The 19,972-nt window shown below is 46.6% G+C and overlaps 1 protein-coding gene across 3 annotated transcripts in view; it reads left to right on the top strand.

Annotated features, from left to right (window-relative positions):
- Positions 1-19,972, top strand: part of CALN1 (calneuron 1) — a 91,148-nt gene that overhangs the window by 39,890 nt on the left and 31,286 nt on the right. For all 3 annotated transcript variants that reach the window (XM_015880965.3, XM_015880964.3, XM_015880966.3), the window contains 2 exons: positions 10,837-10,980; positions 19,396-19,508. In XM_015880965.3, coding sequence (XP_015736451.1) covers positions 10,837-10,980; positions 19,396-19,508 — 257 coding nt within the window. The remainder of the gene's footprint in view (positions 1-10,836; positions 10,981-19,395; positions 19,509-19,972) is intronic.

Raw genomic sequence — 19,972 nt, 5'->3', positions numbered from 1 at the left:
AAGGCTGGCAGTGCTTGGCAGAGCCAAGATCAGCTCTGAAGTAGAGGAGAGGTTGAATTGATTTTCTTTTCCTTTTATCTGCTGGGAGAGGAGGAAAAGAAAGCAAGTCCTGCTGTGGTTGTAAAGGAGCTCTGTGCCTGATGGTGGGGCTCTGAGGCTTTTGCTTCCACCCTCTTCTTTCTATCCCAGATTTCCACCTGACCTCTCCCTGGGAAAGTGGGGGGAAAAAGATAAGCTGGAGTGTTACTAAAAGGCAGTTAAAGAGCAAAGTGATTATAGAATCATGGAGTCATGAAGGTTGGAAGGAAGCACTGGGATTCTCCAGTCCAACCAGCAGCCTATTGCCACCATGCCCACTAACCCATGTCCTAAATATGGCACGTTCATGTTGTGCTGAGTGATGAAATGGCTCAGTGGATGAGCTCTATGTGTGAATGGGGCTACACCTGGCTTATGAATGGTCACCAGTGGTGATCCCAAGGGCTCAGTGCTGTGTCCGCTCCTATTTAGTGCTTTTATCAATGGTCCGGATGCGAGACTGGGGTGCAAACCCAGTGTGTGCAGGGCTGGAAGATGCAGATGTTAACATGGAGGTGTAAAGCCCTTTCATGTAAGCTCAGAGAAAGGGAGGCATCAAGTGGCTCTTCCAGCACTGGGCTGGGAGCAGAGCAGACAACAAGGAGGTGTTCTTTTATCTCAGCCCTGCCCACTGCTGAAAGGCCACTGCTTGAATCAGAACCAGCTGGAAGAAAAAGTTCTTTTTGTGTCTTTTTGGTGCTTTTTTAAATATATATGTATTATTATTATTCAGCTCTTGCTGCACCTTTTGTTACGTTCAGCTTCTCGTTTTTTATCTGGCTCCTTGCATGTATAAGATATGCCATATATTTTGCTGACATGCTTACCTACTAAAAATACTCTCATCCTTCTGGGGAGAGAAAATATGGGATGTGTGTGTAAATATGAATTCCATACACATCTAAAATCCTAAATGACATTTTTTCCAGCGTTGTGTGTTTAATGGGAATTCACTAATTAGGTGCAAAAGAGGCTGGGGAAGATGGTAGTTTCACTGTGCTCAGTTTTAATACAAAGAGTACTACGGTTGCTAAGAGACTGATGCTTTGAGTTTGGAAATCTTCATCCACACTAGATACATTATCTTGGCAAATTGGACTTTTTGAGTTGGCAGCAAATGGAAAAGAGTAACTTTTAAAAATAGAGATAATTTGGATGACGTCAAAGACATCTGGTGTCCTTCTTTCGAAATGTGAGGCTGAGCTCTTTTGCTTGTGTGTATAAATCACTCTGAGCTCGGCATGAGGTTTGACTTATGCCTGCATTCAAGTCGGGTTTATTAATAAATTGCCTGTGTACTTAAGATATTTAGCCAGGTATGCTTTGATTTTATGGGCTGTGTATACAGCAGGTGGTGCCTGTCTTCCCTGTGCATCCTGTAGCATCTCAGCTTCATGCAGCATCTCACGGTGCCACCTGGCTAATGGGCTCTCATCCTAATTCCCACCCTGAGTTGTGGAAAGTGGGAAGGTGTGTCTGCTCCGAGTCATGCCTCATCATCCCTCATCATCCCTAATGCCTTTTGGTCTCCTCATGTGTTACAGCTCTGGAATGGCTTTGAGTGGCAGCTGGAAATCAGTTTGGGACCCTCCTGCCACACATAAGAGGCAGTGGAGAAGAGGGAACACAGGAGCTGAAATGGGCAGCACAGGAAGGGAATGACTCAAAGACAGAGGGTGAGAGTTGGTGGCACGGGGTCACTGAGGGGAAGGATTAGATTTTCATAGTGAGTGATGCAGGAGGAGGAGTGCTCTGGGTGGGATGCAGGTGAGGACAGGGATTTGGGGGGGATGGGAACAGCAAACATCTGCATGTGGATTCTCCAGCCACCGCTTGTGTTCTGGTAGTGTCTTTCTAAGGGATCCATCAGCACACCGGCACCCTGAACCACACAGATAAGGCAGAGCTGCCTGTGCACATTGGCTTGCAGTGCTGGGGAAGGCTGCTCCCCATTTCAGGTGCTGTTCCACATCCCAGACAGAGATGGATGGCAGGGTGTAAATTGTTCCCTCCCCAGCGGGGCTTAAGCTGGACTTTTTCAGAGTTGGAAGGAACGCTTTTGCATTTTAATATCATCTCTGAAGGGCAATTGCAGCTTTTGCACTTGATTATGTGTTCAGGCTATGAGATTTTATGTTATTTTTAGAAATGTTCATTTGCTCCACGGACCAGGAGATACAGGAATGGCCAGTGGAATGTGAACGTGTGATGGGTTTCTGAAGTGTCGGGTGAACGCGGAGTGAAAGGATGACAAAGGCATCTACGTGGTTTTTCAAGCTTAAACAATGCGCTGTAATTGTGTGTCAGAAGTCATTCAGTTTTGATATCATGCCAGCTAATTAAACCATCCTCTCTGAGGAGACTTACTGTACTTTCAGCTTCGCTTTTTCATTCTCAAGAACAAAAAACACCGAAGGCAGCTCTCGTGTTTAGCTCTCACGTTGGCATTAATTTGGATGGGAACCAGTAGATGGGAAATGGAGGCAAACAATTGGTGCTCCTTTATCACCTGTTGGTGATGGCTTCTTCAATGCTACCTTGTGGCTTAGAGCAGGTCTGGTGTCAGGGAGAGGTGAGGGGACATGGGAGCATTGCTTTGGGGTCTGATGGTGGTCTTTGGTGGGTTTGTCCTAAAGCTCTTCACTGGGAGGAGAAAGCCAGCCATGTTTTTAACTGTAGGTGGAAACCCTCAGTTCTCCTTGGCTTACATTTTATCTGCTCCAGAGAGTGGCTGGGCTGCTCCCAGACTTTGGTTAAGAACCACGTCCTGGTGTCCATCTGCCCCCATGGAAATGACTTTGGAGAGCCAGAAAGTGCTGCCAAACTCCTTCCTGATTTAGGGAAAGGAAGGAAAGAGAAGAGGAAAAGGAAAGGAAAAAAATGTTACTTAAAAGTAGAAAATGAAAGGGGGGAAAAAGGCTTCTACATTATTTAAGCTGTCATTAAAGCTCATGGGTAAAGAAATCCCTTTCCAGCTCCTCAGCTGGATTGACCATGGCTGCCTCCAGCATGCATTTTACAGTTGAATTCTCAAGGCTTGCACAGGGAAGGTAGAGTTATTTGTTCTTGTGCTTTATTTTTGTTTGCCATTGATAGGTAAAACTGCAGCTTCATTCACATAACCAGTCGGGAGCAAACATTTCAATCGCTGCTCTGAAATGTTTGGAAGATGTGAGTTTTCAGCACAATGTTTTTCTTGTTCTCAGGAAAATAAAGATTAAAAGAGCAAAGAGAAAACCAGAAAAGCTTCTCCTATGCCCATATTAATCACTTCATAAAGAAAAGCCTCTCTGGATATTCAGATGAAGACTTCTGCATTGTGAGGGTCCTCAGTGTTGTGATATGCTTCACTTAAGCTCCTGAGAGATACAGATCTCCAGATTACTGCACAAGATGGTTTGCATCAGGGATCAGCTTTAGTTTTGTTTGCACTTCCAGCTGAGGGTGCTTTAAACTGGCTTTATAGCATCCCTGATTTGATCACCTGCTTGGAGGATGCTGCTTGGAGATAAAGTCCATTTCCAATCCCCTCCAATAGCACTTGATACAGTACAGGAGCAATTCCTGTTGTTACACATGCACCTTCTGCCAGAGAGAACCAGAGTCTCAGATAACAGAGCTCAGTTTGCTGCTATTCACGTGAAGGGATGCTGTGGGACTGCTTTGAGATGCTGAAGCTGTGTTGGTTTTGCACGTGGGCTGGAAGTGATGCTGCAGTGCTTTTGGTGCCTCCTGACCCTGAGCTTTGCAGTTGGGCTGGGAAAAGTTTTCCCTGATTGCTTTATGCTTTGTGAATCAGTAAACCTGGACCAGACAGCGTGGAGGGAGCTGGGGAGCTCGAGCTAATTGTAATTCTTCCAGTGGAGATGTTTTCTATCAGACAAATGCAGAATTGATTACATTCCCTGTTGACAATGGCCTTTTCAATTGGAAATAATGGAAGAACTCTATTTTCAGCAATGCTGCGATGCTTTGGTTAGAATTTACAATTTTGCTTCTTAAAATATTAAATAACTTGGCCACGAAACACGGGGAATTCAGTTTTCTGGAAGCAGCTCCTGCATGGGAATGGTAGATGAGCTTTGGTCTTGTTGCACTGTGAGGCCACCAGAAGCAAAGCAAACAGAAGGGCAGCACATGGCTCCCAAAGCAAGGGGGGAAATAAAGCACTGAATTCCATGTGTTTGAATTTGATTTTATGTGAATAAAAAGCAGAAATTGCAGTTTATCTCTGGCTCTCTGACCAAAATGGTGTTTCTGCCTTACCGAATGCCTGATAGAAACTTCCATTGCAAAACAGAGCTCTGTGCTTTTCCTCTGTTTGCTCTGAGCTTTGCTTGTCTGTATGTGGAAGCTCGTATTCCTGAGCCTCCAAACCGTGTAGAGGGAGAGCTGGAGAGGATGAGTTAAAGTCAGATTTGGTTTGCCAAGCTCCTGTTCACAAGATACGCTCTCAGTAAAGCAATTTATGTGTTATAATCACTTTTGGCTTTTAAGGAGAAAAACTGTCCTTTTTATGGAATGGAGTAGATTGTGCAGCTTCGGTAGCAGAAAATTCACAGGAACAGGCAATTTTGAACTGGAAATCATGAAGTTCTGGGTGCAGCGTGGTCCTTCTGAGAGGCAGTCTCTCACCTTAGGTGGCAATACTGGAGGAAAGAGTAATGGAGATAAATCCAAGGTGCTGGGGATGAATGTGATGATGGGAAGGGAATGGGGGGTGGTAGAAGCTGTATCTCCGCTAGTGGAAAATGGATGTGTAATATCACAGTGAGGTATAACATGCATGCAGGCCTGTCCACAATGACTTCCACCAGAGACTGAGATGCATCCCCAGTCCTTAGCATTGGAAGTCCCGAATGAGTTGGGTTTAATGTGCTGCTGGGTAGCTGTGTGCAAGTTACTTAAAGGCAGGGTGTCTTTGAGAGCAATTGAACTGCCTCTGTCCTGACAGCAGGATCATTTGGGGACAGACAGAAGGATGCCAGCTTCTCATTGTGGTTAGAGCCAACTCTCTGGGTGCTGGTAACAAATGGGTCTCTGCATGGCTGTTCCGAGTATGTTATTCTGAATGGCAGGTGTCTACACTTTAATATTGGGCAGTACTATTTCAGCAGTGAGTACTCAAGCTCTTAATTAATCTCCTTTGCAAAGTCTATGGGAAGGCTGCAAATAGTGGCAGAGGTTGTGCTTCCTGAGTTGTTATTCCAGCCAGGAATACGTGAAGACTTCTCTAGCAGTGAGTGAGTATGGGATGCACATTATATGTATTAAATAAAAAAAAGATGGGCAGCTGTTATCTCTACAACATTAATGTGAGCCGTCCATCAGCAGTATTGAATCAAATCACTCTCAGTCTCTGCAATTCTGCAGAGTAAGGTCTTAAGCTCATTACCTATTTATGACCGGCAAATATTTCATTTCTGATGATGAAGTGGATATTGATGTCAATGAAGTAAATCAGCAGCTCTCACATAATACAAGCTTGCTTCTGGAGAGCTTGTTCTTAAGTTCAATAATTCTCTATGTGGCTCAGCTGTTCCCATGGTTGTATGTACTGAGCAGGAGTTGCCCTGAAGTGGGGCAGTGTAATGGGAGGGGAAAAGTAATGGGGGTTGGAACCGTGTCATTGAGGTTTCAACCCAAACTACTTGATGAATCTGTGTGTTGTTTTGTTCCGTGTAAAGGATGAGGGGAGGATATAGATTGATCCTTAATAAAAAAGGGGGTATGGAAAAAGAAGACCGAGATCTGCTTGAAAAACAATAGAAATTAGTTCTCGTTCTCATATTTAGTAGTAGGTTTGTAATTGTAAACAGAAGTTGTATGATGCATCTTAAGTTGATCTGCTTTTGTACTGGTGATCTTTCACTGCTGGGAGTTGCTTTGGGTTTGTTGTTGTTGCTTTTAAATGAGGAATGAGTAATGCATTTTTCCCCTACTTACAACATCCTGAGTTGCAGCATTCCCAAAAAGCCTCACAGAAGCTCTGAGTCAGCTTGTAAATAGCCCTGCTGCACAGCCCAGGGCTGGGGAGGACCTCCCTGCATTGGGGGTCCTGGTGGTGGCTTTCACCAGCAGCACACCTGCCTAGAGCTGATCAATGGCATTTCCCAGGGCTCAACAGTTCATGAATGGAGATAAAGAACAAGAGGAGAATGCACCGTCTCATAGAACTCTCTGTATTTGGGTGTTTTGCCCTGGTTGCTGGAGGTCTGTAGCCCTCTCCTCCCCTTCAGCTGCAGAACCATCACAAGAGGGTTGTCTCCGGGTGCTCACCCACCAGCTGGGGTGCAGCTAGAGTCCCATGGGCCATGCTAGGAGACCAGAGTGCCCCTCTGCAAGCAGCCTTAGGTGCAGTACTGACTCCCCACCCATCTCCTGTAGGATGACAGCGATACGTGGTAGAATCTCACATGAAATGCTGAGACCTTTAGAAAAATGCTCTCCATCCAATGAATAGACATGAGGCACTTGCTGATGCAGCCAGCATCCATCCTGATGCTGCTATTTATAACGACTTGTTTGATTGTGGATGCTCAAAAAAAAAAGAAGGCTGCACGTTATGAGTTGTTTAGTTGAGAGATTGGAACCACGGAGCCAAGGATGCATCAGGAGGACCGGAGATCTGGGCAAAGTTTTCTAGCAGTGATTGACAGATGATCCACGTCAGTGCATCGACATGTGAAGAATTAACATGAAATCGTGGTGGTGGTTTTTTTTTTTGCTGTGAGTGCTGATATACTTGGAGCAAACATTTATAGCCTGAATTACTTTTCATAGCGTATTGAGGCATAGAAGCATAGGCTGGAAGAGGGGAAGCTGCTTCTTCCTGCTGGAGGTGACCTGTGCCCGGGATGGTTGAGGCCATGGTTTGGAATACTGCAGTTGTTGTATGTGTGTGTGTCTGTTCTCTGCATTCAGAAACTTTTTCTTCTAATTGCTGGGCTAAATTTGCACACATCCATTTGTTCCTGGACCAGTATCGTTTTTCACCTCAAATAGCTTTTCTCTGTCCTCTCCCTGCTGTCCTCACTGCTCTGCAGATGGAAATTAAAGGGCTTCCACAAGCTGACTCCTGCTTTTCTCTTCCCATCTCTGCTTCCTCCTCTGCACTGTTTCCTTCTCACCCTTCTTTCACTCTGAATTCATCCCTCCCTGTTCAGGATCAGCCTGCACCTTTCTTAGGCGCTGGAAACTTGATTATTCTGTGCTGTGTATGGTCAGTGGCTGGAGCACGGTGTCTGCTACCCCATGAATCCATTTGGGATGGAGCCTGACAGGAGCCCTGCTTGTCTCCTGGGTAAAATTCTAACCACAGTAGGGAAATTTATAGGGAAGAGTGGAAGTTGCTGTTGTGCCAAGTTCTTCTGACAGCTGGCTTTCAGCACAGAGCTTCCCTGCTGGCTCTGTGTGATACTGCAGGGCTCGGGCAATTACAAACCGCTCAGCATGCGCCATCCACAAAAGGATGCAGCCACATTTACAGAGCATCCTTGTGACAAGGAGTGCGACTGCTGCTGTCCACACCGACCTATCCTCAGTGTGAACATCCTCCAGTATTCCCAATCCAGCCCCTGTTGCCCTGCACTGAAAGCTTCCAGTACCTTGTAGTGGCAGATAGCCTTTATTGTTGTGCATTTCTATGGTAGCAACGCATTCCTGCAGGTTACTTGGCAAGTGTTGAATGTGTTTGGGAACATAACCACAGGAAATGTGATTTCCACAAATAATATTTTTACCATGGGAGGCAAAAAAACAACCACGGTCCTGCCAAACTGTGTATTAAAAGCCCAGTCCCTCCAAGGAGAAACAAGGCAGGGCACTTTGTTTTGAAGCAGACCTTTCCAAGCCAAGATACTCCACCAAGATGATGAGCAGTTTGCTTTCCCTCTTATTGTAAGAATGCGTCTGTCCAAGCTGCTGTAGAGCTGGGGCCAAGTGTTATTGGGTCTTAACTCCAAGCATTTATACCCTGATCCCAGCAGCAGCGTTGGTCCATACATGGTTTTGGTGATGCTGTATTGGGGTAGGTCGATGTGGCCTCAGGTTGCAGCAAAGTGCTTTGATTTGGGGATGCAGGATGGTTTTGCTGGGATTGGGGTTAACCAAGTGAAATGCTTTGGCACTTTTAATTGAGATATTTTGGGAGGTGGGAAGGGGTATGTTTCAATTAGGCTAAAAACATAGATATTATGACACTTTGTAGTTTGCAGCTAAATAGGGGTGTAGGAATAGCAGATGGAGGGATGGAACTTTCCATTTTCTCTATCAGGCGTAGTAGTTACAAGTCTCACTGAACGCTACGCTCAAGGACGTGCTATTTGCAGCTTTTAGATCATTCAGTTTGTACTTTGGTGCCCAAAGTTGCAATTAAGCAAATGAGACAACTGGCAAGATGTATGGTGGTGGGATTCCTCCTCTTGTCGTCCTAATGGAAATAACCATATAGGGCTCTGATAGTAATTGCTGTGTACTTAGGGCCTGGTAGTTACAGTGCAATTACAACATTTACTAGGGTGGTAGTTATACCCAGTGCAGAGTCCATCCCCATGCAGAGCAGCTCAAACTTTCTCCCAGGTCCATGCAGCATCTCTGCTGAGAGATTCACTCTGTGGACGCATCCGTGCCCAGTTCTGAGCCAGGAGCATCAGTTGCCATGGTGACTTATTTGGAAAAGTCATATGGGGAAAGTGCTGATGTATTTTTAGCTTTGGGTAATGAAATTGAACAGCTGGAAATGAAGGTGAGGGCCAGTCAGGGTGCTGTGGGTTCACTTGATGCTGTTTGGGATGGCATTGGGGTAGTGCTGGCAGGGCTGTGCTTGGGGTGGATGCTCAGCGTGTCAGAGGGGAAGGAATCAATGTAACAAGGAGTTGATAAGGAGGTGATGGTACATACAAAGATAAAGAGGAAGCACCGGCTGAGGTCATAGCTGCTACGTGTACGGTGTGTTCAGCCTATATAAATAGCTCTGCAAATATACCTCTGCACAAGGGTGTTTATAGGCTGGGAGTGGAGAAAGCTCTGTTTGGGGTTGGGTGTCAGTGTGTGAAGATGTTTCACTTATCGGAGAGGTGTGGAGCAAAGCTGGAATTCAAATGGGGGGGACCTTCAGTCCTTCAGCTGAGGTTCAGATGTTGTTGTGCACCTTCTGAAATGGGTGTGTGTGGAGAGAACGCTTGTTGGACTGGCACTCAGATGCCCCGCTGTGAAGACTCAGTACTGATGTGGTTTATTTGTGTAATTTGGATCAGTCTAAACTTTTCTGAAGGTAGATTCATATTTTATGTTCTAAAACACTTCCTTGGCTCCCTGCAGTATTTTTAGGTTGTGTCTTCAGCTGTCAGAAGTTTACTTCAAAATCAATTATTTTTAAAATAATATTTACTGCACTTTAGCTTTCAGCACATCGTATGAAAATAGATTTCACTACAGCTGGCAGTGTCTGATGGGATTTGTTCCTACTCCAAAGGCTCTCTGTGTTCCATCCCAGCACCTCTCCATACCACTGAGATGAGGTGGATCCAGGGAAGTGATTCAGTTTAAGGAAGCCACAGCTGATTTATAGCTATACCCATGGTGTATCTGTTACAGATCTGGCACAAGGTTCATTGAAATCAGTCGGGTCTGCCCTATATACATTGGTCAGCTCGTTGGCTGGGTTAAAAACTGATCATGTCCTGCCCTGAAAACCACAGCCACAGTAAAGATGAAGCAGGAGGTGACAGAGGTGCCAGGCACCTCATCAAGGCAGGTGGTGAATTTTGATGGGAGGTGGTTTAAGGGCAGCCTTTGAGTTGTAAAGTTTTAGATAACTCATTAGCAAAGACATTGACAAAATGTTTCTTGGTGCGCTGGGATGCTCCCTGTGCTTTCCCAGGGGGGATAAGCATCATCCCTGGTCCTGTATTTTCCTGGGGCTGTGCAGGGGCTAGTGCTGGAAGGAGTTATGGTGGTGGCTGCTCTACATGGAAGTGGGCTTCAAGCAGAGAAGGCTGTGAGGAGCAGGGCTGGGATCTGGGCTGTACCAGGGGATGTCGGTGCAGAAGGGGGATATGCCAGAATTAAAAAGCAAACCAAAGTCAGATGCCAGAAGCTGAGCCAGGCTGCAGGAGAATGATGGAAATGATTCCCTTGATGCCATCAGCATTTTTATTGATCCAAGGCTGTTTATTGCTGTAAAACAGTTGTAAATTAAAGAGAAGCTGGGGAGAAGGAGAGATGGAAATTGCTTAGGTTTGGTTTAAAATACGTACACCCACCTTTGTGTTGCTTGGAAAACTGGCTGCAGAGCCCCGCAGGGGGTGCACCCAACTGCTGCTGTTCTGCAGTTGTGCTGGGAAGACCTGGAGCAATGCTGCCTGCCTTGCAGACATGCTGAGGCATGAGACAGGGCTGCTGGAGGAGCCCAATGCAGGGCAGTGCTTTTCAGTGGAGCAGGATGGCTTTCAGGGCAGATGCTGTAGAAGGGAGGGAGATCCATCTGTGCTGAATACTGAATTTTGTAGTGATGCTTAGCGGGGAAAATGAGTGTTTGTGCTGTTGTACATATCTATCTGCATACAGAGGTGTGAGCATATGCTTCGATGATCATGTCACTGCGTTAGATATCATTACGTTGACTTGAAATGATCAAATATGCCACGTTCACATTAGGAAAGGCAATATATGCTGCTTCTTCATCCCGTATGCACAGATACATTGATGAGAATGTCTGTCACCATAATAACTCTCCTCCTTTCTTCTCCTTTGCAGAAATCCGTGAAGCTTTTCGGGTGCTGGACAGGGATGGGAATGGCTTTATCTCCAAGCAGGAGCTGGGCATGGCCATGCGCTCGTTGGGGTACATGCCCAGCGAGGTGGAGCTGGCGATCATCATGCAACGCCTGGACATGGATGGTGAGTCCTCACTGCTTACTGGGATGGGACTTGGGCACTTGGCAAGCAGCGTGGTCCTGGGGTGCTCACTGCTTCTTGTGAGTGAAAGATGCTGTGGATGGGAGTAGTGCTGCGCCGTAATGAAATGTTGCTGGGTTTTGATGGAGAAGTTTAGGAGGATGAAATGATCTTGAGGAACGTCCTGCTGTGAGAGCTCCTCAAACGATTACCAAGAGGTAATAAAAGAAACAGAACCCATCATTAACGGGAACAACAATAAAATGCAGCATCAGGATGCTGGAGCCAGGGGGGACTTGTTAACTGCTGCAATGCTACAATCAGAGCAGAGCACAACGAGCGGGCTGCCTTTAAAATGTCCTTGGTTGGAGAAGGAGTGATGCTGTCCTGGTGCAGAGAGCTGGGATGCAGATCCAGCCTTCTTCCTCTGATACAGCAGGGTGAAAGCATGGAGCAAAGGGAGATGGAGTTAGCACCAAACCAGATGCAGACCTGGTCTAAAGGGGAGTGCTGGGTGTGTTGATGTGACACCAGCATCCTTTGGGGACCGCTCAGAACAGAGCCCTTGGGAGGTGGTGACAGCTGAGACATCCCTGGGGGGGACACAGGAGCAGAACGTCCCCTGGGGGATGCAGGGCAGTGGTGATCATCTCCTCAAAGGAGTTTAGAGGCTGTCCCGCAGGGAGGTGCACACACACACCCCAATGAATGGAGTTATTCATATTTGAGGTGATCTTTCCTGAAAGAAAAGGAAAAAAAAAAATCACTTTTTAAAGCATTTTCCCCAGATGTTGCTGTTTGCACCTTGTTATGTTACGGCCTTTCCTAGCAGGCCAGGTGACTTCTCTTTAGACTTCACATAGGCCAGACTCAGTGCGGCGCCAACTCACAGGGTCTTTTACTGCAACTCTGTGCTCTCCTGGAAAAAGAGCGCTGTGCGTTTGGCTCTCCATCCTGATTCATCTCCAGTTATTCCCTAACTCTCAATCTCACAGACTTGAGACTTTGGCTCCCTTCCCTCTGCACTCCGGGACCTGTAACTGAGAGGTGGAGTTACAATGTGGAGTAATGGGCTGCAGATGGAAGGTGTTGAATTCCTGTCCGAGGGCTTTCAGAAAGCTCAGCGTGCTTCCTGCCAAGGTGGGGGTGATCCCCTCTCTCTCTTCCAGGGATGCAATGTGGGGATGATGGGCGCTGCTTTGGGTCTCCATCCCATTGACCTGCTGCTGCAGCAATTGGAGCAGGAGCTTAGGGACCAGGACACAAAGCTGTGATGTGGGGAGGCTGCGTGGGCCAGACATTAAGACAGCATTGGGGAATGGGAAATTCCTTAGGCACTGAGCGAATAGGGGGATGTTATGTGAAAGATTTACCTTGCCTGCCAGTTGAATTAATACTGTTCGGCTTGAATTAATATTACGTGGCTTATGACTGCTTTCTCTCTGGTGGGTTGTCTTGGATTTTTATCTTGACTTGTCTGGATTTTTTGCTGTGATTTCACAGTGAGAACCAGCAACAGCTCCCTCCTTCCTTGCACACTACATATGCACATTGTTCAGTAGCAGGGCTTGAACACAGCAAGCCCTGGGGTGCCACACATACCCCACGCTCCCAAGGACAGCCTGACCCCATATACTCCACTTTAGGGCTGCAGAGCTTTTCCTCCCCTTCACAGAGTCCTGTGGGCAGTGGAACCAGGAGAGGGGCAGCCGTCCTCCTGCACACCCCACATAAGTTATGAGGTGCCGGCAGTTAGTGCAGCCAGACGGCTGATCTCCATGCAGGGCTGCTGCCAGTGTCTGCTAATAATGAGGTAATACAATTGGCAGCGCTTTGTGTTTCATACGAACCAGTCTGACCGAACCTAGTTGCAAGCATGTGGTTTTCATCAGGTGTTACCTTGGGATCGAGTTCTCCTTGCAGGATGGCAGGGTGTCTGCCGGGGATTTTTTTAACTGATGGTATTCTAATATCGAGTGATTAGAGCTGCTCTGAGTCTGGGTTTCCTTGCACACTCTGCAGGAAGGAGGGTCAGGGTCAGGATTTGGGGTGGCAAAATGATGGGACCTGGGTGGATAAAGCACCTTGCAATGTGCTGGAGTGCTTTTATAGGTGTGTGTAGCTAATAGAATGGGAGCGTTTCACACCTGTATGTTACCTCCTGCCAGAAGGGATCTCACCCAGCACAGCAATTAACACAGGGCTCAGCTCCAGAGCTGCCCATGGACAGGGGACAGGTGGCAGCATCCTCTGCTTCCCCAGCAACATTTTCAGAGTCCCAACCAACTCCCAAAGGGTAATTTCCTTTCAAGTATTGCGGGTTCCATGAATGATGGATGTGTTAATGTAGCAGGTGTGTTGAGCTGTGGCCCAGCCCTTGTGGTGATGAGTGGAAATGAGAGTAACAAGTCAGTTTGCCCATGGGGATGGTTGGTGGGGCGATGCCAAAGATGCTCAATAGCTTCTGGATGTCCTCCAGGAGAAGCAGAGGGGATTCCTACCTATGGGAGCCATGGGGGTATGGCTCTCCTGTGCCATGAAGATGGTGGAACACTTGGGTTACTCGTGCATTGAGCTTTCATGCTATGATGCAAGGTCACTCTTTGGAAATGCATTGGATACTGTTGTGGTATCCAGTGTGTTTCCAAATAGTGCCTTCTCTGCCTTGTGTTCCTCCTCCCCTGCTGTTCTGTAAGGGTTGCTCCAGCCAGATGGGGGGAAACCACAGCTGCCATTGGGAGAAATAGTTCAGCTGGAACAAAAACTGGGTTAGGGTGAAAAATGAGAGTACACTTGGAATACTTCAAGGTCTCCAGGGAAAGCTTATAAATCATCAGAAATCCCCTTTCATGAACTACTGGAAGGTGCTGTAGCATTGCTGTGATGGAAGAGAGAAAAGGACTGAAATGAAACAGAAGGCAAAGGGTTGTTTGAAGCAATTCTCCTCTCTTGGGGGAGCAAGGGGAGGAATGGTGTTTCCATTGCTCCAAGCATGATTCACATCAGACCAGAGCTTTGCTTACATCTTATTAGAGCTGGTGTGTGACTATTTGCCAGCAGAAGGCTGTTAGGGATAGATGGGCATCTCTCCAGTGGTTGTGCCTTATAGTGACATCGTGTTTTATTTTACACCTGGAACTAGAGGCTGGGTTTTACTTTAGTTTATACCCTTGATTTTCTTCATCCTTGGACATAATGAGGTATTGCATGGATATAAACACTGCAGACTCCGAGAGGTGTGTACGTTTCTGTCTCCAATCTGAGGATGACCTGAAATGTTCTGTCAGTTGGTGGAAAGCAGAATATTTTAAATATTTATTTGCTGGCAAAGTGATTTTTTTTTTTTCCCCATATCCTTCCTATTGGCAGTAATGCTAATAAAAATGCAGAGAAATGGCACATTAAATGTGTTGCCTTATTCAAGATGCCTACTCTTTAAGCAGACTTTAGCAATAAAATAGATGAATGTGTGACTTAAGTGTCAAACTGTTTCGTTACAACATCAGACACTTTCATCCATGGAATAAAATAAGCACTCCATGTACTAATTAGAGGAGCAGCTGCTTTTCAGTACCCTGGGAAAATAACTTCAGGCTAACAAAAAAAACTACCCAGTGTGTCAAATTGTTTGTTATAGTACAAATAGGAAACACTTTGATCAAGCGGAAGACAAGGCAGCTCCATCAGTGTACAAGTGAGCTACCTGCTACCTTTTTGTCACACTATGTGATACATCAGTGGGAACAGCAAAACCTCCTGCAGCTTCCCCTTCAGCAATTAAAATCAGTGTTAATCCCAAATTGAAGTTTGGAATATTCCATAGCTCTGGAGGGCTCTTTGTGGAGCTATTTGTGCTGGCTCTTGGTGGCCTCCAGGGTTGGTGTTGGTGTACAAGGTGTCCCCCTAAAACCTCTCTGTGCTGTTGTACTGCTGTTGGGTTGGGGTAGATTTGCTTGCTGATGAATCTTTGCCTGCATAGACTGGCCTGTAGTGCCCTCTGTGTATTTTTCTGCTATTTTATATGTGTGTACTTTGGTAGGGGATCTATATATGTCTCTATAAACCTCCATGGGGAATGCAAACAGGAGATAGGTGTCACGCTTCTCCATCCTGGGGAGTGCTGGTACATCCCATGCCCATGGACAGTCAGGTGAGGGAGCACCTGCCTGTGTTATCATTGCCCAGGTTACCTTATGGGCACATGCAATGACACGGAGTGGGATGGAGTTACTGCAGCTATCTGTTAGGAGAATAAAAATAAACAGGAGCGTTGTGCACGCCCGGGACCTGAGCTGCAAGTGACTAGCTCATTAACTTTAAATATATCACCTAGCCGTGCTCTGGAGGTCAAATGCAAGGGAAAAAAAAAAAGTCTGAATACTTATCAGTCTACACACAGCACATCCTCATCTCCATTTAAACGCATGCATCACTCCGGTGCCATGGCAGGACACTTTGCAGGAAGAGGAAGAATCTGGTTATCCTGAGCCTGACTGGGGTGATGATTTCTTTAGGAAGCACTCAGGTCTTTAAAGCAGGAGGCTCCGAAAGCAGTGCAAGTTTCTTTTCTGCCCTTGTGTATGGGCAATGCAGTTCATGTATATTTTTTCTGTCTCTTTTCCTTTCACCTCTCCTGCTGCCTTTCTCCCAGCCCCATAAATATTTCATTGCTTCCTATGAGGCAGCCACTCTAGCCAGGGACCTTCAGACAGACAGCAGTGGCTGAAGGCAGAGGGTTGGGGCTCTCCCATGGGATGCAGGGCACAGGGGTTCATACTGCTGCTCTGCTTAGCATTTAATTACATCTTCAAGTCAGTAGAGCTCTCTGGCAGGGCTGTTTGCAGGCAACCGGTGAAGCTCAGCATCTCCAGTGAATGGTGGAGACTTGAGTTCTCCTTGGCCTGGAGATCTGACGGCACCATGCCGATACAAATGGGCTGGTGTTGAAGGCACAGAGCCCATTTCCCAGTGCATCTAGTTGCTACTCCTTTCTATTATCACATCTGCCTATTTTTTTGGTGGAATGGAGTTGTTGCCTTGCAGCAAGTCAACCTTTGTGGGTATCTGGAAGCAATAAGCACCCAGCCGACGCAAACGGGCTGGTAATGATAAGCAGATCTAATTCATCTCTGACGGTGCGGCCAGCGATGTTCTGAGTCATATTTTTAGTCATGCAAGGTTCAGGCACATGATTGCTAACCCCCTTCTTGCACAGTGGCATTAATGCCAGGATTAAATGGAAGCATTAGGCAGAAAGAGGAATATTAGGGCATAAATGTGTGTAAGTAAGGAAGTGGTTTAGGTGGTTTAAAAAGCAAGGTGAAGCTGAGCTCTGGTGTTGTGCTGAGGTCACCAATGTAGTGACCAGCAGGAGAGAGGAGGCTTGGGGACCTACAGAGGGATTGGGACTCCAGGATTGCTGGAATGGCAGCATTCAAGGCTTGCTGGTTGGGCCATGGGAGGGAACCAGGGGATATAAGAGCAGGTCCAGCCTGGCTTTGTCTTCCCTTCCTCTCAGCCCTTAACACCAACCCTGAGTTCATTTCTGTTCAGAGATTATTCAAGCTGCACATTGCTCACTCTGAATATAAACCACATCTGTAGGCATAGGAATGCCAAACGTGGGGATGACTCGCATCCAGTGCAGATCTTGGAACAGACGCTCAGTGCAGACATTACACATGAGCTTGTAGTGCACTGTGTGACTGTGACTTAGAGGGGGAGGAGAGCATCTATTGAGTGTACATGGCAAATCTCAGGCTGTATGCATCCAGAAGGTGATGGGTGTCTTCAGTGTCTCCAGATCCTATAGGAGTTTGGGTATAGGGCATTATGTTGTTATGGAGAGCAGCCTATGCATCCTTACCTTACGTGCAGATTTGGAGCCTATGTGCTGTTATTTTACAATGTTTTCTTCTGGCTGTTGAACATTGTGAAAGGAATTTCCAGCCAAAATTGTGAGTTCTCTGTCCTGATGTTCTGGTGCTGCGGTCTCCTGAGATGCTGATGGTGGGAAGGTTTGCTTTCTGCAGCTTAAAATTAATGCTAAGGGGGTATCTCTACCAGGGAGAATGTTATGGGGTCTTGTTTCCTTGCTAGTTAGCAGTTTTAATTGGAAAAAATAGTCAATAAGGGAATAATGCATTTGCGATGGCATCTTTCTTCTGAGGCTATGGAAAGTGCTATAATTAAGCTGATAATTAAACCCCATGAAGTTAGTTATGAACCCTGGCAAAGGCACAAGGAAGTCATGAGCAAAAGGGTTTACCCAGAGCCTTGTTCTGAGCCAGCTGCAGAGCCCAGGACCTGGCACCTGCTTCCTCTGAGTCACGTGTAGGACTGAGTCCTCCCTGTCCTCTGTGCATGAAGTGACATTGTAGAAAACTCCAACTGAATTGCTCAGTATTTTGGGGTCAGGTATGGATAGACCTAATATATGCATGGGGCAGGTAATGGGATCTCTTCAAAATGCAAATTATTTTCTTGCTAATCTGGCTAATTTCTTTGACCCAATTTGCATCGTAGTGTACGTTGTTCTTACTGCCTTTGCCTTGAAGTGATGCGCTGCAATGCAAATTGCCCCGATCCCACTGTCACCTTGTATTACCTTCCCCAAACTGATCCACCGTGCTGTGACTGATGCAGTCCGACTTGATGTCATAAACTGATGTCTCCCATGAGGAAAGCAGAAGGAGCGCAGCTTCCCAGAGCCCATAAATGTTTTAAGGAATGGCTTTCCAAGTGATGGGGTCCCAACCCCTTTCCTTTCCTGCTTAATAACCTGCTCCAGAAATGAGTGCAGAGTTCAGCCCTGCAGAGCCCTGGAGCTTGGAGTTGGATGGGGTCTTCGTGAGTGTTAGAGGATCAAAGCTATTCTGAATCCCTGCTGGCTTTTTTTTCCCCATTGCTGGGTATTTTTGTGGAGACAAGAGCAATTACGGGCAGAGCCTTTCAGTGTGTAGATATCCTTGTTCTGGCAAAGGAGCGCTTTGACTGTGCTTATTTTCACTTTGTGTTTCTGCGGAGATAAGGACGCGGAGAGATTTCAATCAGCGGTGTGTCTGCTCAGATCAAGCATATGAAATATAATAAAAGGGACTGATAGCGAGCAGCGTGCGGTGCACGCGGTGAGGCTGTCACAGGGGGCTGATGCAGGTGCTGGAGTCAATAGTGACATTTTAATAGTAGCCCTCGCATTGATCTGCTTTGGTCTGATGGTTTTAGACACATTTCACACCTGGTAATTTGGAACGGTAGCTCCATGGAGAGGTGGATCCAGTCAGTTCCAGCTGAATTTAAGTTAAAAAAAATAAAACCAACCCTGAGAAGTCATGTGGTTGGTGGTTCTGCTTCCAGACTTGAAGGTGAGCTAATAAATCTGCTCGTATCTTTATGCACCCATATCTGTCTCACTGGAACAGGCTGCCCGGGAGGCTGTGGATGCCTCATCCCTGTAGGCATTCAAGGCCAGGCTGGATGTGGCTCTGGTTGCTGGTTGGTGACCCTGCACACAGCAGGGGGTTGGAACTGGATGATCTTTGAGGTCCTTTTCAACCCAGGGCATTCTATGATTCTATGATCAACTAGTCTAATAGTACATGGAAGGATATGTCCAGAGAGAGATGGAGTAACGAGAGGTATATGGGCACTGAGCTGCCCTATTAGCTTCAACAGGCACAAATTTCCCTTTTTTTTTTTCTTTCTTTCCTCTTTTTGCTATTTTCATTAAGCATCACAGAAGTTCTACAAGGGAAAAGCTATATTTGATATAATGCTTGGCCATACTTCAGGCAGCCACATGCCTCATTTACAAAACATACAATGTACTGCCGGGGCTTGGGACTGCATAGGCTCAGTTCATTAATGGCAGGAGCAGGCTCCTCTCCCCACTAATGGCACTGAAGCTGTGTCTCCTCTGCCTGCTCTGCATGCTGAGCACACAGGGCTTTTAAGAGACGGATGCTGATGGAAAGCTGAAATGAAATGCCTGGTGGATTTGTAATAGTCTGGCTCTTCCCTCTGCGTGCACTCCCTTCCTCTGGAGGATGGGGTTGGCCTTGTAAAAGCTTTACAGAGACCTGGCTCTTTAGCAGCTCTTTAGAGGAAGAGTCCTGGTAGTGCTAATGGTGGAAATGGTGGGGTTTTGAGATGTGACTTGCTTGTAAACTCACCAGGGCTGGAGAATGGTCTGTTCATCTCTATCTGTGCTTCACCTGCTCCTGTCTTCAGGTGTGGGTGTACTGCAGTGTGGACTGTTCACTGGCATAAGAGCAAATTTGGGTCTGCGCACACCGTGAAGCTGATGAAGCCACTGTGCTCATATGGGTTCATGATGTCCAACAGGCTGCCCTGGATCTGCAGCACATTGGTACTAAGTGGTATTTGGGTGGAAACACTGATCGTTTTCTTTCATTCCAGGGGATGGCCAGGTTGATTTTGATGAATTTATGACTATTCTGGGACCTAAGCTGGTATCATCGGAAGGCAGAGATGGCTTTCTGGGAAACACAATAGACAGCATATTCTGGCAGGTAAGTGGTGACTTTTTACAGTACAACTTTATCCGACTATCGGTAGCTTGCAGAAGTGATTTGTTGGAGAACACGGGATGTTTTCCTAAAAGTGAATGCTTGTGTAAATGTTACTTTGGACACCCTCGCTGTGAGACAGGGAGCAGGTAGAAGTGGTGGAAGAATGGGAAGGAGGAGGAGAGCATGCGTGGAAGAGGCTTGAAATAATAAACGAATGGTGTGTCTGTCCTAATGCAAGTGTTGCCCAAAGAGTGATGGTCAGCCAAGGAGAAGCAGGATTGGGCTGAGACTTGTGTTAGAGACATGGAGGGTCTCTTGGATGTATTCGCCTTCTGTGATTTCCTATGGGGATTTTAAATTGAGTCATGTCAGTCTGTTGGAGGTAGATAACTCCTGCTTTCTCAGGTAGCAGCGATCAGTTCTGCTCCAGTTAGGATGGCTCTCTGGGTCCCTCAGCTTGGCTG

This window comes from Coturnix japonica, chromosome 22 (genome assembly GCF_054131305.1).
Source record: "Coturnix japonica strain WE chromosome 22, WE-NBRP24, whole genome shotgun sequence".
Classification (NCBI taxonomy): domain Eukaryota; kingdom Metazoa; phylum Chordata; class Aves; order Galliformes; family Phasianidae; genus Coturnix; species Coturnix japonica.
Note: the sequence above shows the minus strand (reverse complement) of the source record. Positions and strands in the feature narration are given on the sequence as shown.